Source organism: Silurus meridionalis, chromosome 3 (assembly GCF_014805685.1).
Source record: "Silurus meridionalis isolate SWU-2019-XX chromosome 3, ASM1480568v1, whole genome shotgun sequence".
In the NCBI taxonomy this organism is placed as follows: domain Eukaryota; kingdom Metazoa; phylum Chordata; class Actinopteri; order Siluriformes; family Siluridae; genus Silurus; species Silurus meridionalis.
The window spans coordinates 3023859-3051504 of NC_060886.1; the positions used below are offsets into that span (position 1 = coordinate 3023859).

The following is a 27646-nucleotide window of genomic DNA, read 5'->3' on the forward strand; positions in this document are numbered from 1 at the left end:
GTCATGCTGGAACAGATTTGGGTTTCCTAAGTATACAACTGTAAAAAAGCAGGTGTCCCAATACTTTTGCTACAGTGTACATGACAGCTTAAAGACAATTCCTTGGATAGTACTAAAGCCAGGAGAGATGACAGATTGTGACCCCCCATCCCCCACCACCATCTGAGGATTAATCTGTCTGACCCAATTCCAGGCTGCAAAAGTAATTTAATAAAAACGCAGATTAGTTTGTGTTTGCGCTGGTCATGCATCGGATGTTCCCGCAATTACTAATCAATCCCAATGGTCTAAGTCTGGAGATTGTGTTTGATCTAAAAAAAAAAATAAATAAGCTCAACCTTATCAGTAGACTGTAAATGTCTGGAAGTAGCAGCAGCAACAACAACAACAACAAATCAGCTTTTAAATCAGACCATCCTTCTGACATCATTTGGACACTAAAACAACCAGGGAGCTCAAGGCCTATGGTTTTGGAATTCAATTCGAACATTTTCCATTTTCATCAAATCTAGTGTCATTTGACGTTCTGAGGGTTCCAATAGGAGGATAATGTATACCTGAAGCTATAGGAGGTTTCATGACAATTACTTTTATACATAATACTCAATGAAATCTGATTGGCTGATAGTGGATTTTTTGTTTTTATTGACCAAATTATCTAAAAAACAAAAGCACTGTGATGATAAATTACTAATACTAATAATTACTAAATTACTTTTGTATGTAACAAATTCGGTAAAAAGCAAAAACACAGGAATTGGACAGTGAATGTGTGGAAAAAAGTTCTGTGAAGTCCAAATGTGACATTTCTGTTTCCAACAGAAGAACTTGTGTAAGACGTATAACATCAGAGAAGATGTGATCAGACTCCCCTCACCCCCACACTCACACATTGTGTTGCAGCAGGGAAGGTTGGAGATTTATTCTGGAAAGTGAAAGGTACCAACATGGCAACCATTCCATACTTTAACACCATGCAGTTCGGTCTGGACCACGGCTCATTGGAACAGACTTCAGCGTGCGAGACGACCATCCTGGACTGATATCTATCAAGGAGCGACCTGCCCAGTCATCGCACCCAAATCCTATTGAACTGCTCTGGGATGAACGTCAAGTATTTCAGCTGAAACTTTTGTAGAAACGAACTTCCTGGATGCAGAGTGTGTGTTTTTGGATTGAAAAAGAATAAAACATCTGGACATTTAAAGATGGTCAAAGCAGAGTTTGTTGCATAGGAACAAAAGGAATATGCGTGTCTCGCAAAAGCCTAGGTGTTAACACACGTTTAAATACACATTAGATCACACTTTTCTTTCACCACATCTCTAATAAAAGGAATAAAAAGTGGTTCAAACACTAATAGGCTAATATATTAAATTATATAATTATGGTCTTCCAAACAGAGAATCTAGTCTACTATGTAGGCCCTTTAACACCATTAGGTTATATCCTATGTAGTGAGCATGTATAGTAAACAAGAAGGCATTAGGGAATAAGCCTAACTGAATTATATTGTAGCGTTCATGTCTTCATTTATAGATCTCTTGCTCACCCCCAAAACGCCACCCGTTTTCTCCTAAACCCACACGTTCAAGTAACATGGAACTGGCAACTTTTACTCATTACTGAACACTACAGAACAATGTACCGTAATCTCCTTAAGCACCTGTAATGACATTACAATATGTTGATACGGAGGTAAAATTGTGGTAAATAAACTTTTTGATAATGCAATTACATAAAATAATTAACACAAAGTGATGCATTATTAGGTCTTATATCCAGAATTCATTGATTATTTTCCCATCCCTGGTGAACACTGTGACTCAGATTTTTAGGAGGAATCCAGGAGGATTGAGAGATTTCAGAGTAAGATGAGCTGCAAATGAAACAGAGTGGTGCCCGACTTGTACCCTTGGCCATTTCATTACCTAATGCTGTCTTCCATTAAGGACGGGTCGGATTTCTGACAATACGGCACCCTACTGCATTTCAGGACATCTTTACCATCACCTACACCACACGGTCCGCTATTATAACCCATGAGACACGGTTTTATTTGAGCTCTTTTAGCCAAAGAAAACCAGATTTAATTGATCCTGTTCGGGAAATGGAAAGAAAAAGGGTCAAATTTAGAGAGAGTTTAGCTACAATTACTCAGATGATCACTATGAAATGTAATGTGTTGAGGCTTTTGTGGTTGCCAGGTCTTTATCTTTAAAAGCATGCACTTTTATTTGAGCCAAAAACAAAAATAAAATGCACAGGGCATGGTCGTGCTGAAAAAGGCACGACGATGCCTTGTGCATGGGAAGAAGTAAGGTGTCCAAAAAAGCTGGAGCTCTATAGAAGATCATCTACTGTAACAAATGTACAGCATATCATCAAGAAGCTGGCTTTGTGCACAGGGACATTGTCATGCTGGAAAAGTTTTTGGGTCTCCTAGATCAATTGAAGGGAACATTTCATGCTACCAAATCTTAAGACGTCCCACACACAATTGTGTGACTCCAATTTTGAGGGAACAGTTTGGGGAAGAACTACATATAACTGGAAAAAATGTGTCCCAATACTTTTGCTCATAGAGTGTATGATAAAACACGAGCCTGCGAAATACACCATTTTTTTCATACAATTTGAGGGTTTTTTATATCAAGGTATATATGAATAATAATAAAAAAAAAATTAAGCCAAAAATACTAGTGTTTTAAATTTTTTTATAAATAAATGAAATAAATAAAATGTTGGATTATTATTGAAACCTATTATAAAAAATAAATAAATAAAATCCTCCCAACGTATCGTACCATAACAATTCCAGAGGTATACAAAATGAACTAGAGTTAGCGCAGTGTCACTGTGGCTACCAACTCCGTACCGGAAAAACTATTTGTAGTGCGCATGCATAAAAACTCTAAAAGAATCCATAGCGCTAGCTTTAGCCGCTAACCAAGAAGTGGCTCACGGCTAACGCTAGTGTAATGGATTCTTTAGCATTTTATGTCCATCTTCAAGAATTTCGCTTAAAAAGAAAAAATCCTGACAATTCCACATTTCGAGGGAGTGAATAAATGAAGGACGGAAGGAAGACGTTAAAGTCTTCTGAAATAATTAGAACAGTTAAATAGATCATATCTTTCGAAAATTAAATACTTAAATATAAAAAATACAAAAAAAACACAAGGAATGTTCAGGTATTGAAAAAAATGAAGCAAAACCAGAAAAAAATACGTTATTATTTGAAATAAATGAATAAAATATGTGAAAATAAAAGTAAATAAATGAATGAATTAAATAAATGTTATTTGTATTCGCTTAAAAAAATTAAATATGAAATATAAAATAATTAAATAAAAGGGCTTATTAAATTTTTTTTCGACTGAATTACAAGACCTTCTTTTCTTTACAGATTTAATAATGAAAGCAGAAAAATAAATGAAAAATAAATCAAACCTGCAATAATTCTAAACTTTTTATTTTTATGATCAAAGCCAAAAATTTCTATTCGTTTTTATTCAGATTGTAAAACACAATTTAAAAGAAAATACGTATAAAAAGTTCTCCACAAAATCTTTGCATCATTGCTGATATTTTAACATAGTGTCCTGCCCTAATCTCTAAATCCTGTTTAACCAAAAAAGCTCACATCTGTTGGGGATTATTACCTTCACTAACACACAATCCTCACTCCTTAATTACAGATCTCCATGTTTTTTACTCTATAGTTCTTTCTAAACAGCTTTGTTCATTAGTCTACGTCAACTTTTAGATGCTGATTCTGACCCCGGATGGTTAAAGACGAGATCTCGGACAGTGAAATCATCTTATTCAGAGCTGATTTAGAGTGGAATATGGAGTCAATACATGCAGTGACAATGACATGTACACTATATTAGCCAAAGTATTGGGACACCTGAATTTTCCAGCCGTATGCGGTTCTTCATCAAACACAATCGTCTTTGGATATGGAATATTTACGAGACCCAAACCTGTTCTATGAAGATCTGCTTTCCATGGGTTGGAAGATGTGGAAGATCTCCAGCAATAGAACTGCAACCCTATTAAACACCTTTGAGATGAATGTGAATGCTGACTGCACCCCAGGCCTCCTCACCTTCATCAGAACCTTACTTTAATAAATTTACTGAAGGAATCTACACAAAGTTAAGTGAATCATCTTCACATAAGAGTGGAGGTTATTATAAAAGCAAACGGGGACTAAATGTGGAATGAGATGTTCAATCTTACGATGAGGTTTCCACCATCTTTTGATGGTGTGACTGCTTGATATCCATTATAGAGTAAAATCAGCCAGCAATGCTAGTATGGAAGGTACACTGCAATTGTTTGGGTTCTAGAATTAGAGTCAGTATGTTTTCAAAAGTATTGGGACACCCGACCTTTCCTGCTATATGTGGTTCATTTCCAAATTGTTACCACAAATCTGGAGGTTCTCAATTTTAAGGAGGAGGATTATGGATGTGGTGAAGGAAGACATGCAGGTAGTTGGTGTGAAAGAGGCAGATGTAGAGGACAGGGGGGGTATGAAGACAGATGATCCGCTGTGGTGCCCCCTCATGGGAGCAGCCGAAAGAAAAAGATACAGAAAATTGCTCAAATTTATTGAACAACACAAGCCTCTCCAATCAGTGCAGGGTTTTGGTTCCCATGCTGACCTGTAACCTAAACTACAGCTGGTTGAAGGCTCACTAACAATACAGTTCCCAATGGTCTCCTCATTCTTTCTCTGGTATGTCGAATCGGAGGTGGCGAGAAAGAGAACTCCAATTGGCTATTCAGCTTAGTGATTGAAAATGTGAGGGGGGAAAAAAAAAATCCAACTGATGACAGCAAAAGCAACGGAGTAAAGAAGGACACTTGTTGTCATTTTTGCTCTTGTCTTAGCATCTTAGCAAACACAAATCCGTTAGTATACAAACGCTGCTTGCTTTAGATATTCAAAGTTCTAGCTGTTTCCCTGTGTTGCCAAATACAGACTACAACCACCTGCTGATATGGGAGAGTTCTGTTTTGTCACGCAAGCGCAGAATTGGTACGTCAGTCAATCGGTGCAATTTGCACCACAATCGCACGATGCTGTTTAATTAAAAAATGCCAGATTAATCAGTCGACCTCTAATCAGGACCAAGACCAACTGAAAGCAAGCCAGACGGAAAACATCTTAAGACAGACCCTGAGTAATACTTTTGTGGAAGTTGTACTAATCAGTTGAAGGGCGGCTCTACAGCTGACCGTAATCAAACAGGATTAGCGCTAAGCAAACACACTTCAGACACATGCTTTTTCTCCAGATAGACATGCATGGATGTGATAATGGAGTGTGTTGAACAAAAGCAGTGCTTTCAGCCACTCGAATTCCTGAGGGAGCTTTTGCCCACTTCCTGTGTACCAAGGACGCTCAACTCACAAGAGTGTGGCGAGGCTTTTTTTTTAAAACCCAGGCTGGCTGAAACACAGCCATCTTATTGAACATGATTTTCAACAAATCAAGGTTACAGAGGTTTTTACAGAGAGAGAAAAAATTGTGAAAAAGAGAAGAATGGAGATGAAAAACATTGAGGAAACAGCTCTCTGCTTTCTAAGGATATACAGACATACCATAATAATTTGACATTTTTAACATAAACATGCATTCTTTTACATTTTTAATACAAATGTAATTTCAGTTCCATGAAGGCTTTTCCTCATTAGCATTTGAATGCATTTACTGCCAGCTTATGACAAACCCTCAGGACTATGAATATTAGAGGAGGCCATTTTGTAGCCTTTTAAGCGCTCAGAGTTACTTACACTCAAGTCTGTGGCCTTGTTTCATATTACAATCCTGAGAGAAACATGCTGTAGCTCAGAGACAACACATTAGGCTGCAATAAATAACAAGTAAGCCAGGACATACAAGCCTTAATTCCTGACAAAAAATATTTGTTGAAATAAAAACCACTGAAAAAGTTGCCTGAGGCAATTATCATGTCTTGACGTCCAGAATCTAATCTGAACTCATGGTATATAAACCAAGAGTTGAGTCAGTGGATTACGTCAACAACGATGGAACTGTAAATGATAGGACATTCGATGTCACCCAAATAAGGACAGGTTCCCTTTTGAGCCTGGTTCCGCATAAGGTTTCTTCCTCCTGCTATCTTAGGGAGGTTTTTCTTACCACTGTCACCAGTGACTCGCTCATTAGAGACAAACTTATAGTGATCAGTTTATGATGATAAAATTGATATTCGCGGTCTATTTGTTTCTGTAAAGCTGCTTTGGGAGAATATCAGTTGTTAAAAGTAAATTAAAATGAAGTATTAAATCCCATGCCATGACAGACAAGTAACAATTCAAATACCATACCATGACATTCAAGTACCAAGTCAAATCCCAAACCGGTAAAGACAAGTACCAAGTCAAATCCCCTAACCATGACAGACAAATACTGAGTCAAATCCCATGCCAGACAAGTACCAAGTCAAATCCCAAACCAAGACAGACAAGTACCAAGTCAAATCCCATGTAATGACAGACAAGTACCAAGTCAAATCCCCAACCAAGACAGACAAGTACCAAGTCAAATCCCATGCAATGAAAGAGAAGTACCAAGTCAAATCCCAAACCATGACAGACAAGTACCAAGTCAAATCCCAAACCAAATCCCAAGCCATGACAAACAAGTACCAAGTCAAATCCCAAACCAAGACAGACAAGTACCAAGTTAAATCCCATGCAATGACAGAGAAGTACCAAGTCAAATCCCAAATCATGACAGACCAGTACCAAGTCAAATCCCATGCAATGACAGAGAAGTACCAAGTCAAATCCCAAACCATGACAGACAAGTACCAAGTCAAATCCCAAACCAAATCCCAAGCCATGACAAACAAGTAACAATTCAAATACCATACCATGACATTCAAGTACCAAGTCAAATCCCCAACCAAGACAGACAAGTACCAAGTCAAATCCCTAACCATGACAGACAAATACTGAGTCAAATCCCATGCCAGACAAGTACCAAGTTAAATCCCATGCAATGACAGAGAAGTACCAAGTCAAATCCCAAATCATGACAGACCAGTACCAAGTCAAATCCCATGCAATGACAGAGAAGTACCAAGTCAAATCCCAAACCATGACAGACAAGTACTAAGTCAAATCCCAAACCAAATCCCAAACCATGACAGACCAGTACCAAGTCAAATCCCAAACCAAATCCCAAGCCAAGACAAACACATAAAAAGTCATTTTTTATTTTCACTATTTGCGTCAGGGTTCGATGATCCTATTGGTTCTTGGTTTGACGTTTGCAGTAGTAAACAGTACAGAATTAATTGTAATTTATTTCTGTACTTAAGTAGCTTTTTCACATATCTGTACTTTACTATTTTTAAGTACTTAAATATTTTTATTTGGGTTTACTTTAAATTCACTACATTTTAAGGTATAATATCTTATGAGTGGATAAAAACGTAACTGGTGAAACACGCGAGTCACCAATCAGGGTCGAGCGCACGCTCTGTTTTACACGTGTTCTGATCGGCACTCGGTGTATCTACTGATCAACATACAGTTCAGCATCAGTTCAACATCAAGCAGAACATTTAGAGAGGAATAAATGATGAAGAAACTCCAGACTCGAACTCACCACAACACACGTGACCTCATTTACGTGATTTTTTTGAATTAGTTAAAAAAGATGGTTTTGTGTTCATGATCATTGCAATAGAAAATAATCAGTGTTTGAGTCATTAATATCATTCTATTAATAGATCAGTGTGCTGAGAGTCACATTCGAGTCTTCACATAAACTGAGGTGATTAAGTAAAGAGTCTTTTGATAAAAAGGATCAAAGGAACATTAGTGTTATAATGAATCATAGTATTTTAGATACTTGAGTACATTTGAATGTGAAAACTTTTGTACTTTTACTCAAGTGAAAGTTTAAAGGGACACTTTTACTTTTGTCACATTTTACTGAGTGAATCTTTACTTTTACTCAAGTGCATGGTTTGTGTGCTTCATCCACCACTGAGAGAAGAAGTCACACTGCAGGAAATAGACAAAAAAAAAAAAAAAAGGTGAAAAGGAGGGAAAAAAACCCAAACAAAAACAATAGTAACGGCCATTATTATGCTGTTGGTGAACATGTCAAACCAGCGTTTAAAGACTATGGACTTTAGCCTCAGGAATCTTTTAGGATTTTGGCTCAGACGACCAAATCGTGGCCAAAATGGCACAGTGTGCACCAGGGCTTTAGAGCGATTAAGTAAGGTTGAGCTTTGCCACGATGCCTCCCTTGTGCCCAGAGTCAATTTACAGCATCTTGACAGTCAAATCCTTTGCGCTGCTGAGCACCTGAGTGTATATCCTTTTGGATTACTGAACTTTAAGTCCAGACATCTGCACAATACAAAAAGGAGCGTGAAAGTGCAGAGGTCAATGACGGATCCACTAGACCGTAATGAAAGCGTAAATGTTTTCCATTAAGTAATTAGCACATCACGCCATGCCAAAAGCACAAATAGATCAGAGGGAATGGCTAACTTGTTGATCATGGACTTCTCGAACGTGACTAGAAACATCTCGAACATCTTTATTAAATGCAGAACACCGTTTCACGCCACACGGAAATAAATAAAGCGCCTTGCCGAAGCGTGTCTGCTGAATGCAGCTCCAGAAGCCAAGCAGCTGGAAGAAGCGAGTGTTCTCTGTAACCGACACCGGCTAACAAGTCATGAAATGAAAACACGCGAGGGGTGAGCGTGAGGCCTTGTGTACTCTACGGAGGTCGGTTTGATTTGCTGCCGAGTGGAAGGCACGCATTCCTTCCATGGGCAGGAGGAATGTGGTGCTACCTATGATCCGCATTTAGCGTGCTACGGTTCCAGAGTGTGCTGACAGCAAAGCCTGGACGTTTTCCACAGAACGCGAGCCTGAGAGAGATAAACAGCACCATCAGTGAGGAGGGGGTTGTGCATGTGTGTGAATGGGAAAATGCTGTGAGCGAGGAGTCAAAGCGCAGCCACTGAAGCCACACGATTGAGATGTGACACGAAAGCATTGTTTACGAGCACTTTTCTGGTCATTAATAAGAACAAAGTATTTACACCAGCATTTAAAAGCATTTTTTGCATTACAAAAGTTCACCGATTCTGAATGCTTACGGATGGATGGAGCCACACAGAAAAATGATACTGGACTGCACTTGGCATGAACCATCCTGCCACCTTGACGAAGATGGGTTCTCTTTTGAGACTGGTTCCTCTCATGTTCCTCACATTCTTCTTCTCATTATTGCTATTTATTCTTTATTTCCTAGTCTCTTTACTGTTTATTATCTTTTGATGTGTAATATTTGCTGTATTTCGCTTGCAGCTTAACTTAAGCATTTCATTGTAAAAACTCTTTCCTTCTTTCTCATGTCGTCTGAAGGGGGTTTTACTTTCGAAATTGAAATTGAATTGAGTTTAAATCCCACCACCACTAAGATGCCACTGCTGGGCCCTAAAGCAAGGGTAAAACAAAATACATATATCTCACTTATTATAATAATAAAAAAACATGCCTACTATGCACCAGGGGAGCTGAATCAGAAGGTCAAAGGTTCTAACCCCAGTATCGCCAAGCTGCCACTCCTGGGGCCTTGAGCAAGGCCCTTAACTCCATAGCTGCTCAGTTGTATGAATGAGAGTGTGACAGTATATCAGATAGAGTAAGACCTCGGTACTCGTCAGTAATTTCTTCCAGAACTTGGGACGAGTGCTGAAACTGAAGGTTCTTGGTAGCATTTGAACCACTTCAGGACCGATGATTTAGGCTTTTTGTTTTTGGAGGGGGTTCAATGCACTCTTCATGAGCGAACATGAGACTCTTCATGCGAGACTGAAGCACTCACAGGTATCATCGCGAGAGTCAAGGGCTGAGCGGGCGACGATTGCCGAAACATTTTTCAGTTGTTGAGTATGAGTACTGAGGTACGTTATCTTGTACCCAGATAATTACTTTAATATAATGATATCCAATGCAACTTTATGCCTCAGGTTGCACTGTAAGATAAATGGGTTCTCTATGGATCAAAGAACTGAAACACCCGACCTTTTCAGCCATATGTGGTTCTTCCATAAAGCATGACAACGCAGCTGTGCACAAAGCCAGCTCCAAGAACATCTGCTTTACATGGTTTGGAGTGGAAGACCTCCTGCTATAGAGCTCCTATTAAACATCTTTGGATTGACCGTGAAAGCTGACTGAACTGCAGGCCTCCTACAACTTTACCTGACATTAACACCATTGTGGGTGAACCCACAACATTTTGGCTATATAGTGCATTTCATATTACATGGTAAATTTAGGTCACTTTAGCCACTAAACGACCACCTCCTCTACCTCTACCACCTTAAACTGAACGCAAACTACCCGAGAGCCAATCAGAATCCAGGATTCACACAGTCTATTGTCTAAACGAAATTATTTACATTCAGGGTGGCTTTTAAATGGCCTGTAAATGTCCACCGTGTGTCTGGCGGTGTGTATTTTCCTCTAAAGCAGTACAAACTAGTAAAATAAAACGACTCTGAGGTTTCAGTTAGCGTTCAATACCTTGGAAGCGATACTAAACAAACAAACAAATAAAGAAATCATGCTGAGTCACAGTCAGCTGGTGTGGAATTAAGTTGCGATGTGCAAAATATGTGCATAAATAACGCATAGAGGGAAGTGCTTTCACATGCAGGGTTTTTTCTTTTGTTCGGATCAGAGGGAAAATATTATTTTTAGTTTGGTATTCAAACGAAAAAAAATTGCAGCAGACAGATTTTTGGGACAGAGATAAAGCTGAAGTCTGGTCTGCATCCAGAAAAGTCATTAGGTGTCTTGTTTATAGAGAGAGAGAGAGAGAGAGAGAGAGAGAGAGAGAGAGAGAGAGAGAGAGAGAGAGAGAGAGGATACCAGGCAATTTTAAGATTCACCTTTAGATGGAGTTTTGTTAAATTGTAGACACTAGTTGGAGATTCCATTCAATTAATTTTTATTTGTAGAGCAATTTTAACAATGGACATCGTCTCAAAGGAGCTTTAGATAAAGCGACGATAAAAACATGTTCCTTATAAGTTTATCCCTAATGAGTGAGCCGGTGGCAACGGTGGTGAAGAAAAAACTCCCTGAGATGAAATGAGGAAGAAACCTTGAGAGGAACCAGAGTCAAAAGGAAACCCGACCTCATCGCCGAACATCCAATCATTACAGTTTCATCATTATTTACAGGAGCTAAGAACACTGGTCAGAACGATGTTTAACTCATGATGGTTCCACAAAAGATTCATGAGGTTACTGTGGAGGCTGGACCATGAAGATGGATTTGGACTGGAATAAGATTGGATGGTTTGCTACATTAGGACTACGGTTACTACAGTTTTGCTTTCAAGTTTCCATCAGTGACCAAGTGAGAACTTCAACAATAATGGAACTGTAATGAACGGACACTCGGTATCACCCGGGTAAAGATGGGTTACCTTCTAAAGCTCTCTCAAGGTTTCCCCCTCGCATCATCTCAGGCAGTGTTGTGTTTGACGCGGGGGTAATTTTTTAACGCTCAAAATAATTCTTAATATATTTATTTTTGTAAAGCAGCTTTGAGACAATGTGCGGTGTCAAAAGTGCTATACAAGTAAAATATTTTATTTAATTTGCTGCCAGCCAATCAGGGGCCTCTCTGAGCTCATGTACACTATATGGACAAAAGTATTGGGACACCTGACATTTCCTTGCATATGTAATTCTTCTCCAAACTGTTAACACAAAGATGGAGGCACTCAATTGCATAAATTGTAGACAATTTTGCGTACACTTGAACGTGGAAACCTAAACCTGTTCCAGCGTGGCAATGTGCACAAAGTGAGCTTCATGAAGATCTACTCTACATGGGTTGGAGAGGAAGTTCTTGAGTGGCCTTATATAGAGCTCTGATCTCAACCCTACTGAACACCTTTCAGGATGAAATTATTATTAACATTCATTCAATTCAATGTAATTCATATAGAAGTGAATTAATAATAATAATAATAATAATAATAATAATAATAATAAGTGTGGGGGAGAAGTTTTATGGAGGTCACATGGTTCTGAAGATGTTTTGTTTCCATGTCAATAAAAATGTTCAGACAGTCAGAGTGTGAACAAGAGAATAAGAGTACAAGTGTGTGTGTGTGTGTGTGTGTGTGTGTGTGTGTGTGTGTGTGTATATAGACAGTGAGTGAAATCTATTTCTGCATTATTAATGCCGCTGGGTTTTAGACAGGACAAACATTGTGGCTCTTACCGATGGCCGTCTCCGGCATGGCGAACAACGTCTTCTCCGTGGCCACACGAAAGTGCCCGTGGACTGAAAGCCCAACACCCTGGGGGAGAAAGAGAGAGAGAGAGAGAGAGAATCAATAAAAGAGGCTGGAAAGAGCTGGCACAGAACGAGCAGATGGAGAGATACGGAGAAGACAACCGGAGACGCAGCGCAGGACTGAAAGCAAAAATCGAAAAACAAATTAGCATCAGAATCGATGAAAAAGCCTGTGTGAAATGTTCGACTGTGATAATAAACACCACTAGAGAATTCTGGAGGACCGGATCGGCATTAGGAAAGAGAACCGGTGTTAAAAATTAATAAATAAATCACAAATAACAACAACAATTAATATAAGGAAACAAAAGACAGAAAGAAAGTATATGATAAAATAATATAAAAAAAGAAGATATTAATTACTGTGTGATTATAAAAATTCTGTGCTCGTTTACATACAACATATAAAAATAAATACTAAAAACCAAGAACAAAAAAAAACAATAACAAAGGCCATTGTTCAATGCTCAGTTTTACATACAGTAAAAACAAACAAAACAATAAAAACAAATGTAAAAAAAAACAAACAAAAAAAAACAACAATAATGCATTTATTATAATCAATAAATCAATCCAGTAAGAGAGACAGGAATATTTGCACCAGAACCAACAGGTTCTGGGGCAGAATTAAGACAGAATCTGCTCAATTTAGTTTTACATATCCTTCTGAGCAGTAACCCAGAGATTTAACTGTTGGGCCGCCACTGCCTCACATGATCACTGTGGGATCTACTGAATTCTTTCTACAGGATTGCTGCAAGATCTTCTAATTTGTACAGGACCACTGTATCATTTAAACTTCATCACTGTGGAAACTACTGAATCATTTGAACCGGATCACTGTGGAAACTACTGAATCATTTGAACTGGATCACCGTGGAAACTACTGAATCATTTCAACTTGATCACTGTGGAAACTACTGAATCATTTCAACCAGATCACTGTGGAAACTACTGAATCATTTCAACTTGATCACTGTGGAAACTACTGAATCATTTCAACCAGATCACTGTGGAAACTACTGAATCATTTGAACTGGATCACCGTGGAAACTACTGAATCATTTCAACCAGATCACTGTGGAAACTACTAAATCATTTCAACCAGATCACTGTGGAAACTACTGAATCATTTCAACTTCATCACTGTGGAAACTACTGAATCATTTGAACTGGATCACTGTGGAAACTACTGAATCATTTGAACTGGATCACTGTGGAAACTACTGAATCATTTCAACCAGATCACTGTGAAAACTACTGAATCATTTCAACCAGATCTGTGGGAACCACAGAATTATTTGTAAAGAAACCAATCAATCAGTCAGTCAGTCAGTCTGTGGCTTACAAATTGCAATACGCTAGATCCTATAAAATAATTCAGTAGATCATGAAGCAGTTATGTAGAGAATAAAAAATAAATAAAAATGCACAAAAAAATCCCAATTTAAATATAAAAATAAACAAACAAATAAATAATGTGCACAGGGATTAAAAAAGTTTTAACAAGCGTGAGAATTTTAACTACGTGTAAACAGATACATGGGAATGTGGCTGCACTGGTTAAAATGATGCCCACTTCCTGATGTAGCATGTGTACACCATGTTGGACAAACTGGTGAGGAGTTGTTCTGTTTGCGTGCGAGAGCCGATTTCAGGACCGTGGAGTCTCGTCCGTGACTCTAAATGACAGGCTGTAGGTTTGGCTAGAAGACGAATGAAGTTGTTTGTGTAAGGTTACAGCAGACTCCTGACTGGTCTGTTTTATGTGTGACAGAAAGGTCAGGGTGTCTCGTTAGCAGCCTGTAAGCTACAGCAATAAATAAAGCAGCCCAGAATAGAAACATGCAGCAGAGACATGTAGAAATAATTCCATAGATCCCACAGTGACTTTATACAATTAATTCAGTAAATCTTGTAGCATTTCTGTGGAATTTGTGAGCAACGTCTACAACAATCATTTAAAAATATCAGTAGATCACACGGTAATCTTATAAAAACAAGTCAGTAGATTCCACTGTGGAATATAATACTCCTGAGGAAATAATTCATTAGATCTTGCAGCAGTCCTGTAGAAAAGAATTCACTGTTTGCCACAGTGATCATGTAGAAATAATTCAATAGATCCCATTGTGATCCTGTAAAATGTGAGTAGATCTTGTAGCAAGCCTGTGAAAATAATTGAATAGATCCCACTTTGATCCTGAAGAACTAATCAGTCAATCGGAAATCAGAAAGATTTAGATAGGTTGAGCTAAGTAGATCCTGTAGAAAGAATTCAGCCAATCTTGTAGCGATCTTTCAGAAGAAAAAATCTCCTGTGGAAATCTTGCCCGAAGTAATCTGGCAGATGTAATGCTTTGAAAATTTCCGAGGTAAAGTCATACTATTTTTTTCTCGAATTGTGTTACATTTAAAATCAAGAGACCAAATCATAAAACTCATTCACCCTCTTCTTTCTAATAAGAAACCGGATTCCATGCTCATTTATTTTTTTTGATCCCTGATATTCTGATTGGCACAAAATGGCAAAACATGAAGCTCTGATGTATCAATTACTTACAATCAATCACTGGTTGGTAAATTCATCTGTCTACGTTTCCACACCATGACCTTAAAAAAAAAAAAAAAAAATAAAAATAAAAGTCTCCTTGCACAGCAATACAGCGTTCCCACCACTCCTGGAACGTGTCCTGAAAGTCTTCTTCACCTCCTGCAATGCAGTGGTGTCAAATCGGTGATGTCTGAGCCAGGCCTTCATCTTCTGGAAGAGGGCGAAGTCCGCAGGAGTCAAATCTGGAGAGTAGGATGGGTGCGGAAGTGAGATCGTGTGGATCGTTCTCCGACGATCATCATGCACGAGTTGCCAAATGGTGTTGACATTTTCGCTGGTTGAGGTTGTTGAAGGTCTTCCTGATCTCTCGTCGTCTTCTGGTGATGTTTTGAAGCGCCCGTGCCGATCAAAACACCTCGAACGACTCGCTGCATCATCGCTGTACGTCAAAGTATGTCATGTCAAACGTCTCCGCGGCAGATTTGCCAGTTTCACGCAGAATTTCAAATTTTCCTCTTTGTTCTAACTTGTTGTCCGTGATTAAATCGCAGACGTGGTAGAACACGTGGCTCAGAACAGCAGCAGTTCAACATTTTTGACACCGCCTGGTACGACTGCTATGAACTTTTCATCAGTGAACAATAAGAAAACTATAATGAACGGACATTCAGTGCCACCAGGTTGAAGTCCTCTTCTGAATCTGGTTCCTTACATTGTTTCTTTCTCATACCATCTCAGGTAGTTTTGATCCACTCACCACTGATTTATGAATTAATATTAAATTCAGACAATGTTTACTGATATAATCGCTACACAAATAAAACTTCTCAATCCAAGCTAAATTATGTGGCTAATTTACTCTAAATCACCCTCTTATTATAACATTATAAAGAACAAGTCTAATATCCAACATCCTGCATTTTTATTTTAATACATTAAAAAAAACATATAAACAAACTAATAGGAACACAACATCGCCTAAAAAATGTCTAAAATTGCAATGATCATGACCAGCGAAATGAACTCAAGTGACCCAAGGAACTCTTTAAAAAATCATCTGGATCGTTCCATGTATTAATAACGACCCCCTTAGTGGGGTGAAAGGTGGATTTTGTTGAGCCTGAGCAGCACAAAGTGACTTTATAAACCCAAACCCGGGAACACGTTTGTATTCACGTTTTGTATTCTCTGCCGGGATGCTATTCACGGAACGTCGGAAACTCTTACAGATTCTCTGAGATATTTTGGCGGCGGGATACAAAGGAAAAAAAGACGGAGAGGTCCGTCTTCATCCCCGATGGAAAATACCACAGAGCGGATTCTTATCGACGATTGATGTGGAAAGTAAAAATGCCTTTTTATTTGATTTTTTTTAAGGAAAGCCTGGAAGATGTCTGCAGATTGTAGTCATGAGGACCCAGACAAAAAAGGTCAAGGTCAGGTGTTCATGAGAAGGATTCCGATCAGCATCCTCCAACAGAAAAAGGAACGTAAGCACCACCACACGAATTAGACAAGCTGACAGCTATAGCAGCTAGTGTTAATGACCAGGCACTTAACCTTCTAGCCTGGAATGGTTTTCAGCCAGCTCCATATTTTACAGCAACATTACTATTTATAAAAGAAACCCACGGAGTTAATACACTATAAAAAATAACGTTTGACCATAACATTCGTATGTGATGTTCCGCTAGATTTAGTGAATTTTCGTTCAGCTTCAAGGGTGTTAGCAAAGTCAGGTACTGATTATGTTGAGGAGGCCTGGGGTGCAGTCAGCGTTCACATTCATCCCAAAACTGTTGGAGTGCAGGAGATCTTCCACATCTTCCAAACTATGAAAAGCAAATCTTCATGGAGCTGCACAGGAACTGGAACAAGTTTGGGTCTTGTAGTTCAAAGTGAAGGGATGCATCCAAAAACTTCTGAAACAACTATGTTCCTCCGACCTTGTGGGAACAGTATGGAGAACACCAACATGTGGCTGGAGAAGTCCCAATATATTTGCTTATACAGTATACAAAAATAGCATTTATTTGTCACATAAACAAAACAGTGACATTCTTTTCTTTGCACATCCCAGCTTGCTCGGAAGCTGGGGTCAGCAATGATACAGCTCCCTAGGGGATAGAGATTTGGGGGCCTCGCTCAAGGGCCCAAGAGTGGCAGCTTGGCGATACCTGGGCTTGAACCCCCGACCTTCCAATCAGTAACCCAGCACCTTAACCACTGAGCTACCACGCCACCGACGGTGCCAGGAATTGGGTTCTTTCATTTGTGCTGATTATTTTAGCTGTCAAAGCATCCTGAGCGTCAGATGGATGAGTTGTCACATATTGGTTTATCGGTCAGAAATTTCGCATTAAAACGTGTTTCCAGTCTCAGGTCGTAACTCTCGGTACGTTTGTTTTCGAGTTATTTGTTTTCCTTAACCGCCGCTCCGGAGAAGCATGTTAGCAATGCAGGAAATATGCAGACGCGCTCACGCACGGGAGAAGTCCGGTCATGAACTCCTTTTTCACACACGAACGAGAAAGGATCAAAGTCATGCTCTAAGATTCCCCTCGTGCCTCAGTCCTGCTGCTGTTGGGATTGTCTGCTGCCAGACCCGACGCCCTCGCAGAGTGATTTAGTGATTTAGTCTTCCATTCCTGATGTTCTTCCGTGAGTGAATATTAGAACGAGCCCCTGGGGAAATTCAATCCATTCTGTTGTCCATCATTCTAATGCCAGGCAGGATACCGATCTGCTATACACGGTACAGAAATGCAAAGAAATAAGGTATGGGAAATCTATCAAATTATTTAAATGAAATATATAAGAAAGAAATTAAGTAAGAAATAAAATATGAGAATGACCTGGAACTTATAGCTACGTAAATTTATCAGAATTGCAACCTGCTGCATTCAAATCTATGCAGTTGAAACCTAGTAATTATCAGCAAGCTCTTAAAAAGGGTGGTGGTTCAGCAACAGAACTGAGCTACCACAGGATATACAAATACCACCAGAAGATATACACATATTAAATATATCATGTGAAAGTAAAGCCAGTGCTGAAATGGCGTTGGTTAAAGTAGTAAATTACGTATTGCAGAGTGGCAATTTCAACACCGTTGAGCACTGGTATAGGAACTATACTTCGAGGTCGACCGATTGATCGGCCGTCCGATTAATCAGACTGATTTTTTGGCATTTTTTAAATTAACCGTTATCGATAGGACCACCTGGGTAACTTTTAAAAAAAAAAGGTAATACTGACAGTAGGGACACTCCAAACCGTCGTCATGGAACTAGCTGTGAGGGAAGCCGACGACGGGGAAAAAAAAAGTCGGGGCAAAAAAAGTTGCACTAAAACACACCGGACAGACTACAGTACATTCGACAGGCAACTAGCATGTATGGTGTGGACTTGAGTGAGAGAACATAACTCTCTAATAGCAGCAGGTGGCACCAGGACCAGTCATTTTATTACTGGACATGCTCAAGAGCAGTCCCTATAAGTTTATACCTAATGATGGCGATGGCGAGCAGAAAAACTCCCTTAGTTTGGAATAAGGACGAAAACTTGAGAGGAACCAGAGTCAAAAGCAGAGGCACCGATAGTCGATTGCCGTAACTACCGGTGAAAAACCCATACCGATTTTTTTCTAGCTTCCGGTCTGCCGTCGATACGATAGCGGCCTCTAGAGGCGAATCACTGATGCCTTTTGTTTTTACACGCGACCCTGCGTGCTGCATGGAGAGCGTCAAGTTTTATTGATCGGTTATAATTTACTAATTACATAATTATATTTATTAATTAATACATTAATATTTATTTCCTCTAGCACATTTTTATTATTCAGTTTTTTTTTTTTATATATGTAGTATGATCCAACCCAGCTATAGGTATCGTTCGACCTCTAGACAAAAGGGAACCCGTCTTCATCTGATTTCAGGCTTGGATTATAGGAATCTTTTAAGGATTTTTTAAATTTGTCTAATAATAAAAAAAATCGCAGGATTAAACCTGGTATCATGGCTAAACCTGTGTTCTGACCCCAGTTTCCTAACGTTGCTGGATTATGAGAAGAACTGATTTCTCTGATTAACGTGTGACGAGTAAAAAGCAACCTTTCATCCTCAAGACACCATAATGCAAGACACATAAGCTGGGTCTTGCTCAATTGTTTTTAGAAGGTGAAAATCTTCCAATGAAGGATTTCTCTCGTGTCTGTTTAATGTTTTTTTGGAGCAATATTTGTAGCTTTGTTGTAGGTCCTATAGTTACACATGTTAATCATCACTTACGGAATTCAATTCCCCTTCAACTTCCATCATAAACAGGTTTGAAAGGAGCCGGTTTCCTCAGCTGAAATTCTTGCTGATGGTAATAATGTGCCGGTTTGGTATAGCAAGTATTCCTTTAATAAGACCAGACACGCAGTCGTCCTTTCAGCAAAACTCGTGTCTGTGTCCCATTTCTGCTTGTATGCCACTCTTATTAGCTTTTGTTTCCGCTGGGCATTTGAGCTTTGTCTTCTCTGAGTCATGCCTGACCTGTTTTTAGCTTTTTTTAGTGACCCTGTTTTTAACAGACCAAGGCTACATTTCTGTTTTGCTAGATCTTAGATAAACTATAGATCATGATCTCCTCCTAGATCACTTACAAAATTACATTGGCATTCAGGGACAGGCATTAAGATAGTTTAAATCCTACCTGTCTGATCATTACCATTTTGTAGGATTAAATGGAGACTGTGCAGGGTTAATGCAAGTAAATTATGGGGTGCCACAAGGTTTAGTTCTAGGGCCCCTGCTTTTCACACTATACATGCTTCCCTTAGGAAATATCATTAGAAGGCATAGGATTAGCTTTTACTGTTATGCTGATGATACCCAGCTATATTTATCATCAAAACCAGGCGATATAGCTCAATTAGCTCGCAACTGAGTGTGTCAAAAAATTAAAAGAGTGGATGACTCATAACTTTCTACTATTAAATTCTGATAAAACAGAGATTTTGCTCATCGGCCCAAAAACCAGTATACAGAAGCTTCAGCATCTCAACCTGCATTTAGACGGATGTTCTGTAACCACTAGTTTAACGGTAAAAGACCTGGGTGTTATTTTAGACAGCAACTTATCTTTAAAAATCACATCAATCAAGTTACAAAAACAGCCTTCTTTCACCTTGGAAATATTTCTAAGCTAAGAAACATGTTATCTATATCTGATGCAGAGAAGCTCGTCCATGCGTTCATGACCTCCAGAATAGACTACTGTAATGCATTACTAGGTGGATGTCCTGCATCATTAATAAACAAGCTTCAGTTAGTTCAGAATGCAGCAGCCAGTTCTTACAAGGTCAAGAAAATATGACCACATAACCCCAATCTTATCATCCCTACACTGGCTTCCTGTTAAGTTTCAAATAGACTTTAAACTACTGCTACTCACTTATAAAGCACTAAATGGTTTGGCTCCCACGTATCTCTCCAGTCTTTTAACACGCTACAATCCGTCACGCTCCCTGAGATCTCAAAACTCTGGGCTTCTAGTAGTTCCCAGAATAGCAAAGTCCACTAAAGGCAGTAGATCATTTTCACATTTAGCTCCTAAACTTTGGAAAAGTCTTCCTGACAGTGTTTGGGGTTCAGACACACTCTCCCAGTTTAAGTGTAGATTAAAAACATATCTTTTTAGCAAAGCCTACACATAACATACGTCTCACATCATACCCTTGTTCTCCAGAAACATCTGATCACATGCACATTATCAACTTGTGCTGTTAATATCATGAACAGCAGCTACGCTAATTCCTCTCCACTGCTTCTCTTTCTCTCCCCATCCCAAAGGCATCCCAAGGTTGCTCCAGCCCCAGTCACGTTACACCTAATGAAGATGTGATGATGATCTCAAATGAATGTAAAAGACTGTAGAAAGAACAATTGACTTGGAGAAGAGACATTAGCATCATCTACTTTTCCCAATTTGTCGTCAGTGCCTGCGCCGGCATTAGCAAGGGGACGTATTTGGATGCACACCTCTAATAAACCAATCTGAACTTACAGCCACTATATCTAGTGCTTTTATCCGTTCTTATGATCTACGCTTACACTTTTTGACACGTTAATTGAGCATGTATCCTCTTGTGAACCGAGCAAAAAAATAGTGTGATGGCGTGAGGCCGTTTTCGATTCACATTCCCCACAAACCTCAGGGTGGAGGAAGGCTTTAAAAAAATAAATAAGAGGGGGATTTAAAAAAAAAAAAAAAAGAAGTAAAAAACAGGCAGCAACATGTTCTACTGATGTCATCAAGCATTCTGACCAATCCTCACCCACTAGATTTCTAATTCATAACATGCTGAGGGGGGTCTTGGTGAAAAATAGAACTTTGCTGCCACCTACTGGAGTGTCTAGATAGCACAGTAAATCACAATAAAAGCAAAACCCTTAAACCTGTTAAACTCCAAGCACTGCTTTAGAGACTCACAGCTGAGAACAACCTGCAGAAATGAAAATGTTCACAGTTCCTGACTATAGTGGGCTACATATACAATTGAGATATCTTTGGAAAGAAAGCACTTTGGGCTTTACTGCCCAAAAATTGATATTGCTCAAAAAGATGCCTTGAATATAAATTTCCTGCATTGAATTTTTTTTTTAATTCATATAAATACATGAAAACATATTTTTATATATATGTCTCATGAGTTTATATTTCACATTTCTTTTAAGATTTTCATGAAAAATTTGATGCAGACAAACATTTATCTGAGACTGTGTCTGATCGTTTTCTCCCTCCCCTGTTTGAGAGCCACCTGCTAAACTCAGGTGATCATTCATACTCTATTCATACACAGTCTCTAGTCTTTAATGGTCAGCCATTAATGTGAATATTGTTATACATGTTTGGGGCTATTGATATTGATTCGCTATTCATATTGATGGCCAGGTAGCCAGACAAGCTAATGCTTTACAGTCATGACCATTCATACAGTCTGCATTTATATTGATGTGCAGCCATTCAAACGGACAGGAGTGTGCCCAACGCCTTTTAGTGCTCGATTTGAGACTAATGATTAAAAATGATCATTCAGAGTTTATTTATTTATTTTTTTTATATCTGACTAAAGAAAGGATGGCGTAAAATAAATGTGTTTCGTTAAAGGTTTTATTTTCACCTCTTTTATATTTATTAATTTTATTGTTTTTATTATTTTATATATATATATATATATATATATATATATATATATATATATATATATATATATACACATACACACACACACACACAGTGAGAAAAATAAGTATTTGAACACCCTGCTATTTTGCAAGTTCTCCCACTTAGAAATCATGGAGGGTCTGAAATTATCATCGTAGGTGCATGTCTACTGTGAGAGACATAATCTAAAAAAAAAAAAATCCAGAAATCACAATGTATGATTTTTAAACTATTTATTTGTATGATACAGCTGCAAATAAGTATTTGAACACCTGTCTATCAGCTACAATTCTGACCCTCAAAGACCTGTTAGTCTGCCTTTAAAATGTCCACCTCCACTACATTTATTATCCTAAATTAGATGCACCTGTTTGAGGTTGTTAGCTGCATAAAGACACCTGTCCACCCCATACAATCAGTAAGAATCCAACTATTAACATGGCCAAGACCAAAGAGCTGTCCAAAGACACTAGAGACAAAATTGTACACCTCCACAAGGCTGGAAAGGGTTACGGGGAAATTGCCAAGCAGCTTGGTGAAAAAAGGTCCACTGTTGGAGCAATCATTAGAAAATGGAAGAAGCTAAACATGACTGTCAATCTCCCTCGGACTGGGGCTCCATGCAAGATCTCACCTCGTGGGGTCTCAATGATCCTAAGGAAGGTGAGAAATCAGCCCAGAACTACACGGGAGGAGCTGGTCAATGACCTGAAAAGAGCTGGGACCACCGTTTCCAAGGTTACTGTTGGTAATACACTAAGGCGTCATGGTTTGAAATCATGCATGGCACGGAAGGTTCCCCTGCTTAAACCAGCACATGTCCAGGCACGTCTTAAGTTTGCCAATGACCATTTGGATGATCCAGAGGAGTCATGGGAGAAAGTCATGTGGTCAGATGAGACCAAAATAGAACTTCCCTACTGTGAAGCATGGGGGTGGTAGCATCATGCTTTGGGGTGTTTTTCTGCACATGGGACAGGCGACTGCACTGTATTAAGGAGAGGATGACTGGGGCCATGTATTGCGAGATTTTGGGAACAACCTCCTTCCCTCAGTTAGAGCATTAAAGATGGGTCGAGGCTGGGTCTTCCAACATGACAATGACCAAGCACACAGCCAGGATAACCAAGGAGTGGCTCTGTAAGAAGCATATCAAGGTTCTGGCGTGGCCTAGCCAGTCTCAGACCTAAACCCAATAGAGAATCTTTGGAGGAGCTCAAACTCCGTGTTTCTCAGCGACAGGCCAGAAACCTGACTGATCTAGAGAAGATCTGTGTGGAGGAGTGGGCCAAAATCCCTCCTGCAGTGTGTGCAAACCTGGTGAAAAACTACAGGAAACGTTTGACCTCTGTAATTGCAAACAAAGGCTACTGTACCAAATATTAACATTGACTTTCTCAGGTGTTCAAATACTTATTTGCAGCTGTATCATACAAATAAATAGTTAAAAAATCATACATTGTGATTTCTGGATTTTTTTTGTTAGATTATGTCTCTCACAGTGGACATGCACCTACAATGACAATTTCAGACCCCTCCATGATTTCTAAGTGGGAGAACTTGCAAAATAGCAGGGTGTTCAAATACTTATTTTCCTCTTTGTGTGTGTGTGTGTAAATATATATATATATATATATATATATATATATATATATATATATATATATATATATATTTATTTTATTTTATTTACATACATACATACATACATACATACACACACACACACACACACACACACACACACACACACACACACTTTACCTTTAGATAGAATGTTGCGAATAAAATAAAAATCTGACAATTGTTAAAAAAAAATATTTATAAAGTCTAAATATTTCTATTAATACAAAATCAAAAGCTAGATCATTGAAAACTTAAAAAAAAAAATTTATTTCATACAAAATTTGCAATGGTAAATCAAAATCGATGAAAACTAATTAAACACATTCAGTATTTCAGTAGCTCATTATCGTATCTCCTGGTCCTACTGCGGCACCATCACACAGATAAAGATACACAGATACACACACACCAAACTGAAAGGAAGCTCCATGTACTGTCCTCCATGATCATACATAATTCCTCCATGATACAAACCAGTGAGATAAATTAAGGAGTACTTACACCTCCCATGGTTATTCCATCGATGAGGGCCACGTAGGGCTTCCTGTAAGTCCCTGAAAACAGAGGAATAGGGTTCACTGAGGAGAATTATAATAATTCTGTTTCCAGTTATCAGAAATGCGTGACCAGGAGAAACGTTACCGATGGCATTGTTTAAAATGTACTCCTCCCTGAAGAAGTCCTGCGCTAAAGAACCTCCCGATTTACCCGCTTCTGTAACAGCTACAAAGGAACAAAACAGGAAGTTGAAATCACGCCATGGTAGAAAAAGTGGCTGATGAAGCTCAGATCTCATAATATTTATTTCCTAAATATTTAACATGGTAACAGTCTGGGTTTTTCTACCTCGGATGTCTCCTCCGGCGCAGAAAGCTTTACCTCCGGCACCTTTAATGATCACGAGGTCCGTCTCCGAATCGCTTTCCCATTTCTGCCCAAAACACACAATTTATAAACATAGCTGCAAGCAGAGATTCAGGGGGCCAAGCACCGAGGTTGCAGCAATGACCGTGTATTTTTAAAATGAGTTTGTTTTGTTTTATTTGAGTTCACGTGATGTACACTTTCTAATCATTTGATGTAAAAAGGTAAATCAGTTGCCATAGCAACAGTCTAGTACAGGGGTGTCAAACTCAAAGCACACTTTAGGTCACGGGGCTGAACAGGTTAAACATTTATTGAACACACTAAAACAATGTTTTTAGTTAAATCACTTAAAATATTTTGCTCTCCATAAAAATATCTCCTGTTAAACACCAGACGTCTCACAGCTTCATCATGCAGCTCTTCAGAAACTCTCCCTCAGTAAATAACCGGCTGATGTGACTCTGATTTCTCCTCTGTTTTCACACCAGCTTCACTTTGTGATTTTGCTCTGGTGAAAAACGTCTACTGAAATGTCAGATTCTTCTTTAACTCTTCTACTTTCTGTATCTTCTGCTCTGCATTCAGGTTTTTCATCTTCTCCTGATGTTTTGTTTTGTAGTTCCGTCTTAGTTTTAATTCCTTAATTACAGCCACATTCGCTCCACTAATAAGACACACGTGTTTACCGGCAGTATCAGTAAACATCTACTCAGAATCCCATCGGTTTTAAAAGGCTCTGTTTTCAGAATCAACTTTTCTCTTCGCCACTGTGAGGCGCTGTTTCACAATAACTGTACAATAGGGTTAAATACATCAACAGAAGCTCCACTTGATTGACGCAGGAATGTTCCCAGGTAATCTAGAGTTCAGTAAGGTAGCTGAAGCGCTGCATTATGGGATCTGTAGTTTGTGTTATCAGCGCTTCATATCGCCGGGACATTAATAACAATAATAGTAGATTTATATAAAATCATCTTGCAGGCTGGATATAATTGTATGTCGGGCGGATTTGGCCCACAAACCTTGAGTTTGACACCCCTGATCTAGTGCATTAAACGTGAGGCAGTACCTCACGTCTAGTGAGTGGCCCAGTCCTTCGTATGTTTTTCTGTACTGTATGTGGCCCTCAGAAAAAAAAAAAAAAGGTTGGACACCCCTGCTCTAGGGGGCGTAGTCTCCTGACCATAAGATTGGTATGTGCTCCTTTTAACCCTCAACTACTCAGTTGTATAAATGATTCCAAGTTGCTGCTAAATGCTGTAAATGTGCATATAAAAGTCCCTTATTTTTTTTTTTTTTAGGAAGAACAGAGTTCAAGTCAAATTTAAGACTTTAAGACCGAAATCACAACTAAAATACATACACAAATACTTTGTTAGTGACTGGCCTTAATTCATTTTTTTAGTTCACTTCACTAAACTTGCACTTCCCCTGAAGCTGAAAACTAAAATCCGTTACAATCCAAAGGAGATTCACTGATTGGCTGTTGCATGTTGATCACATTTGTGGTCGCAATACAGTGAATTACAGTGCATCCGGAAAATATTCAGAGCTTCATGTGAAAGAAGTTTGTTTGAAATCTTGTGCATCCTGTTTCCAGTGAATATCCTTGAGATGTTACTACACCTTGATTGAAGTCCACCTGTGGTAAATTCAGTTGATTGGATATGATATGGAAAGATACACACATATCTATATGAGGTCTTACAGTTAGTGCATGTCAGAGCACAAACCAAACCATCAAGTCCAAGAAATGTCTGTAGACCCCCGAGACAGAATTGTATCAAGGCACAGATCTGGGGAAGGGAACAGAAAACATTCTGCAGCATTGAAGGTCTTAATGAGCAGTCACCTAAATCATCCAGAAATAGGAGGAGTTTGGAACCACCAGGACTCTTCCTAGAGTGGAGCCGCCCGGTCAAACTGAGCGATCGGGAAAAGGTGACCAAGAACCTGATGATCACTCTGAAAGAGCTCTAGTGTTTCTCTGAGGAGAGAAGAACCTTCCGGAAGAGCAACCATCTCTGAACCATTCAGGCCTGTATGACTATGAGAAACAAAGACTGAACTCTTTGGACTGAATGCCAGAGGTCATGTCTGGAGGAAACCAGCCACCGCTCATCACCTGGCCAATATCATCCCTACAGTGAAGCATGGTGGTGGCAGCATCATGCTGTGGGGATGTTTTTTAGCAGCAGGGACTTGGAGACTGGTCAGGATCGAGAGAAAGATGAATGCAGCAATTTAAAGAAATGTCCTTGATGAAAGTCTGGACCTCAGACTGAGGCGGTTCATCTCCCACTAGGACAACGTCCCTGAACACACAGCCAAGATAACAAAGGAGTGGCTACAGGATGACTTTGTAAATGTCCTTGAGTGGTCCAGCCAGAGTCCAGACTTGAACCCGATCTCTGGAGACGCTCCCCATCCAACCTGATGCACTGTAGATTTGGACCAGCGAAAGAAAGAACTACAAACACCACAGAAACGAAAACAAAAACACTCTAAAGTGCTGCAGGAGCATTTCAATGAGCAGTCGAGGTAGCACCAAATAGACATTGGAAAATTAGGAGCTAAAATTGTAATTACATTTCAGACTACTTCAGACTTTTAGGAAACCCTGTAAAAGGTTCCTTACAGGTGACAAAAATCCCTGATTATACACTACATGGACAAAGGTTTGTGGACACCTGATAAAAAGAGAGGTATATCCTTCTTTTTAAACATCCCATTACAAATATAGTCTCTATATGCTGTTATAATAACCTCCACTCTTCTGGGAAGATGTTCCATTAGATTTTATGGAGGTTTGTGCTCATTCAGAGATGAGTATTTTAGTAAAACCAAGAACTGATGGAGGTAAGGAGGCCTGGGGTGCAGTCCAGCGTTCACATTCATCCCACAGTGGGAGCTCTATAGCAGGTGATCTTCCACTCGATGGAAAGCTTCACGGAGCTGGCTTTGTGCCAGCTCCATTTTGTGGG

The 27646-nt window shown here is 39.1% G+C and overlaps 1 protein-coding gene across 1 annotated transcript in view; it reads right to left on the minus strand.

The window, feature by feature from the left end:
- hibch (3-hydroxyisobutyryl-CoA hydrolase) overlaps positions 1-27646 on the minus strand; it is a 48619-nt gene that overhangs the window by 17543 nt on the left and 3430 nt on the right. Inside the window, exons 4-7 of the mRNA XM_046845272.1 lie at positions 24642-24726; positions 24438-24518; positions 24297-24349; positions 12329-12407 (exon numbers count right to left, since the gene is read on the minus strand). Of these exons, the coding sequence (XP_046701228.1) occupies positions 12329-12407; positions 24297-24349; positions 24438-24518; positions 24642-24726 (298 nt within the window). The remainder of the gene's footprint in view (positions 1-12328; positions 12408-24296; positions 24350-24437; positions 24519-24641; positions 24727-27646) is intronic.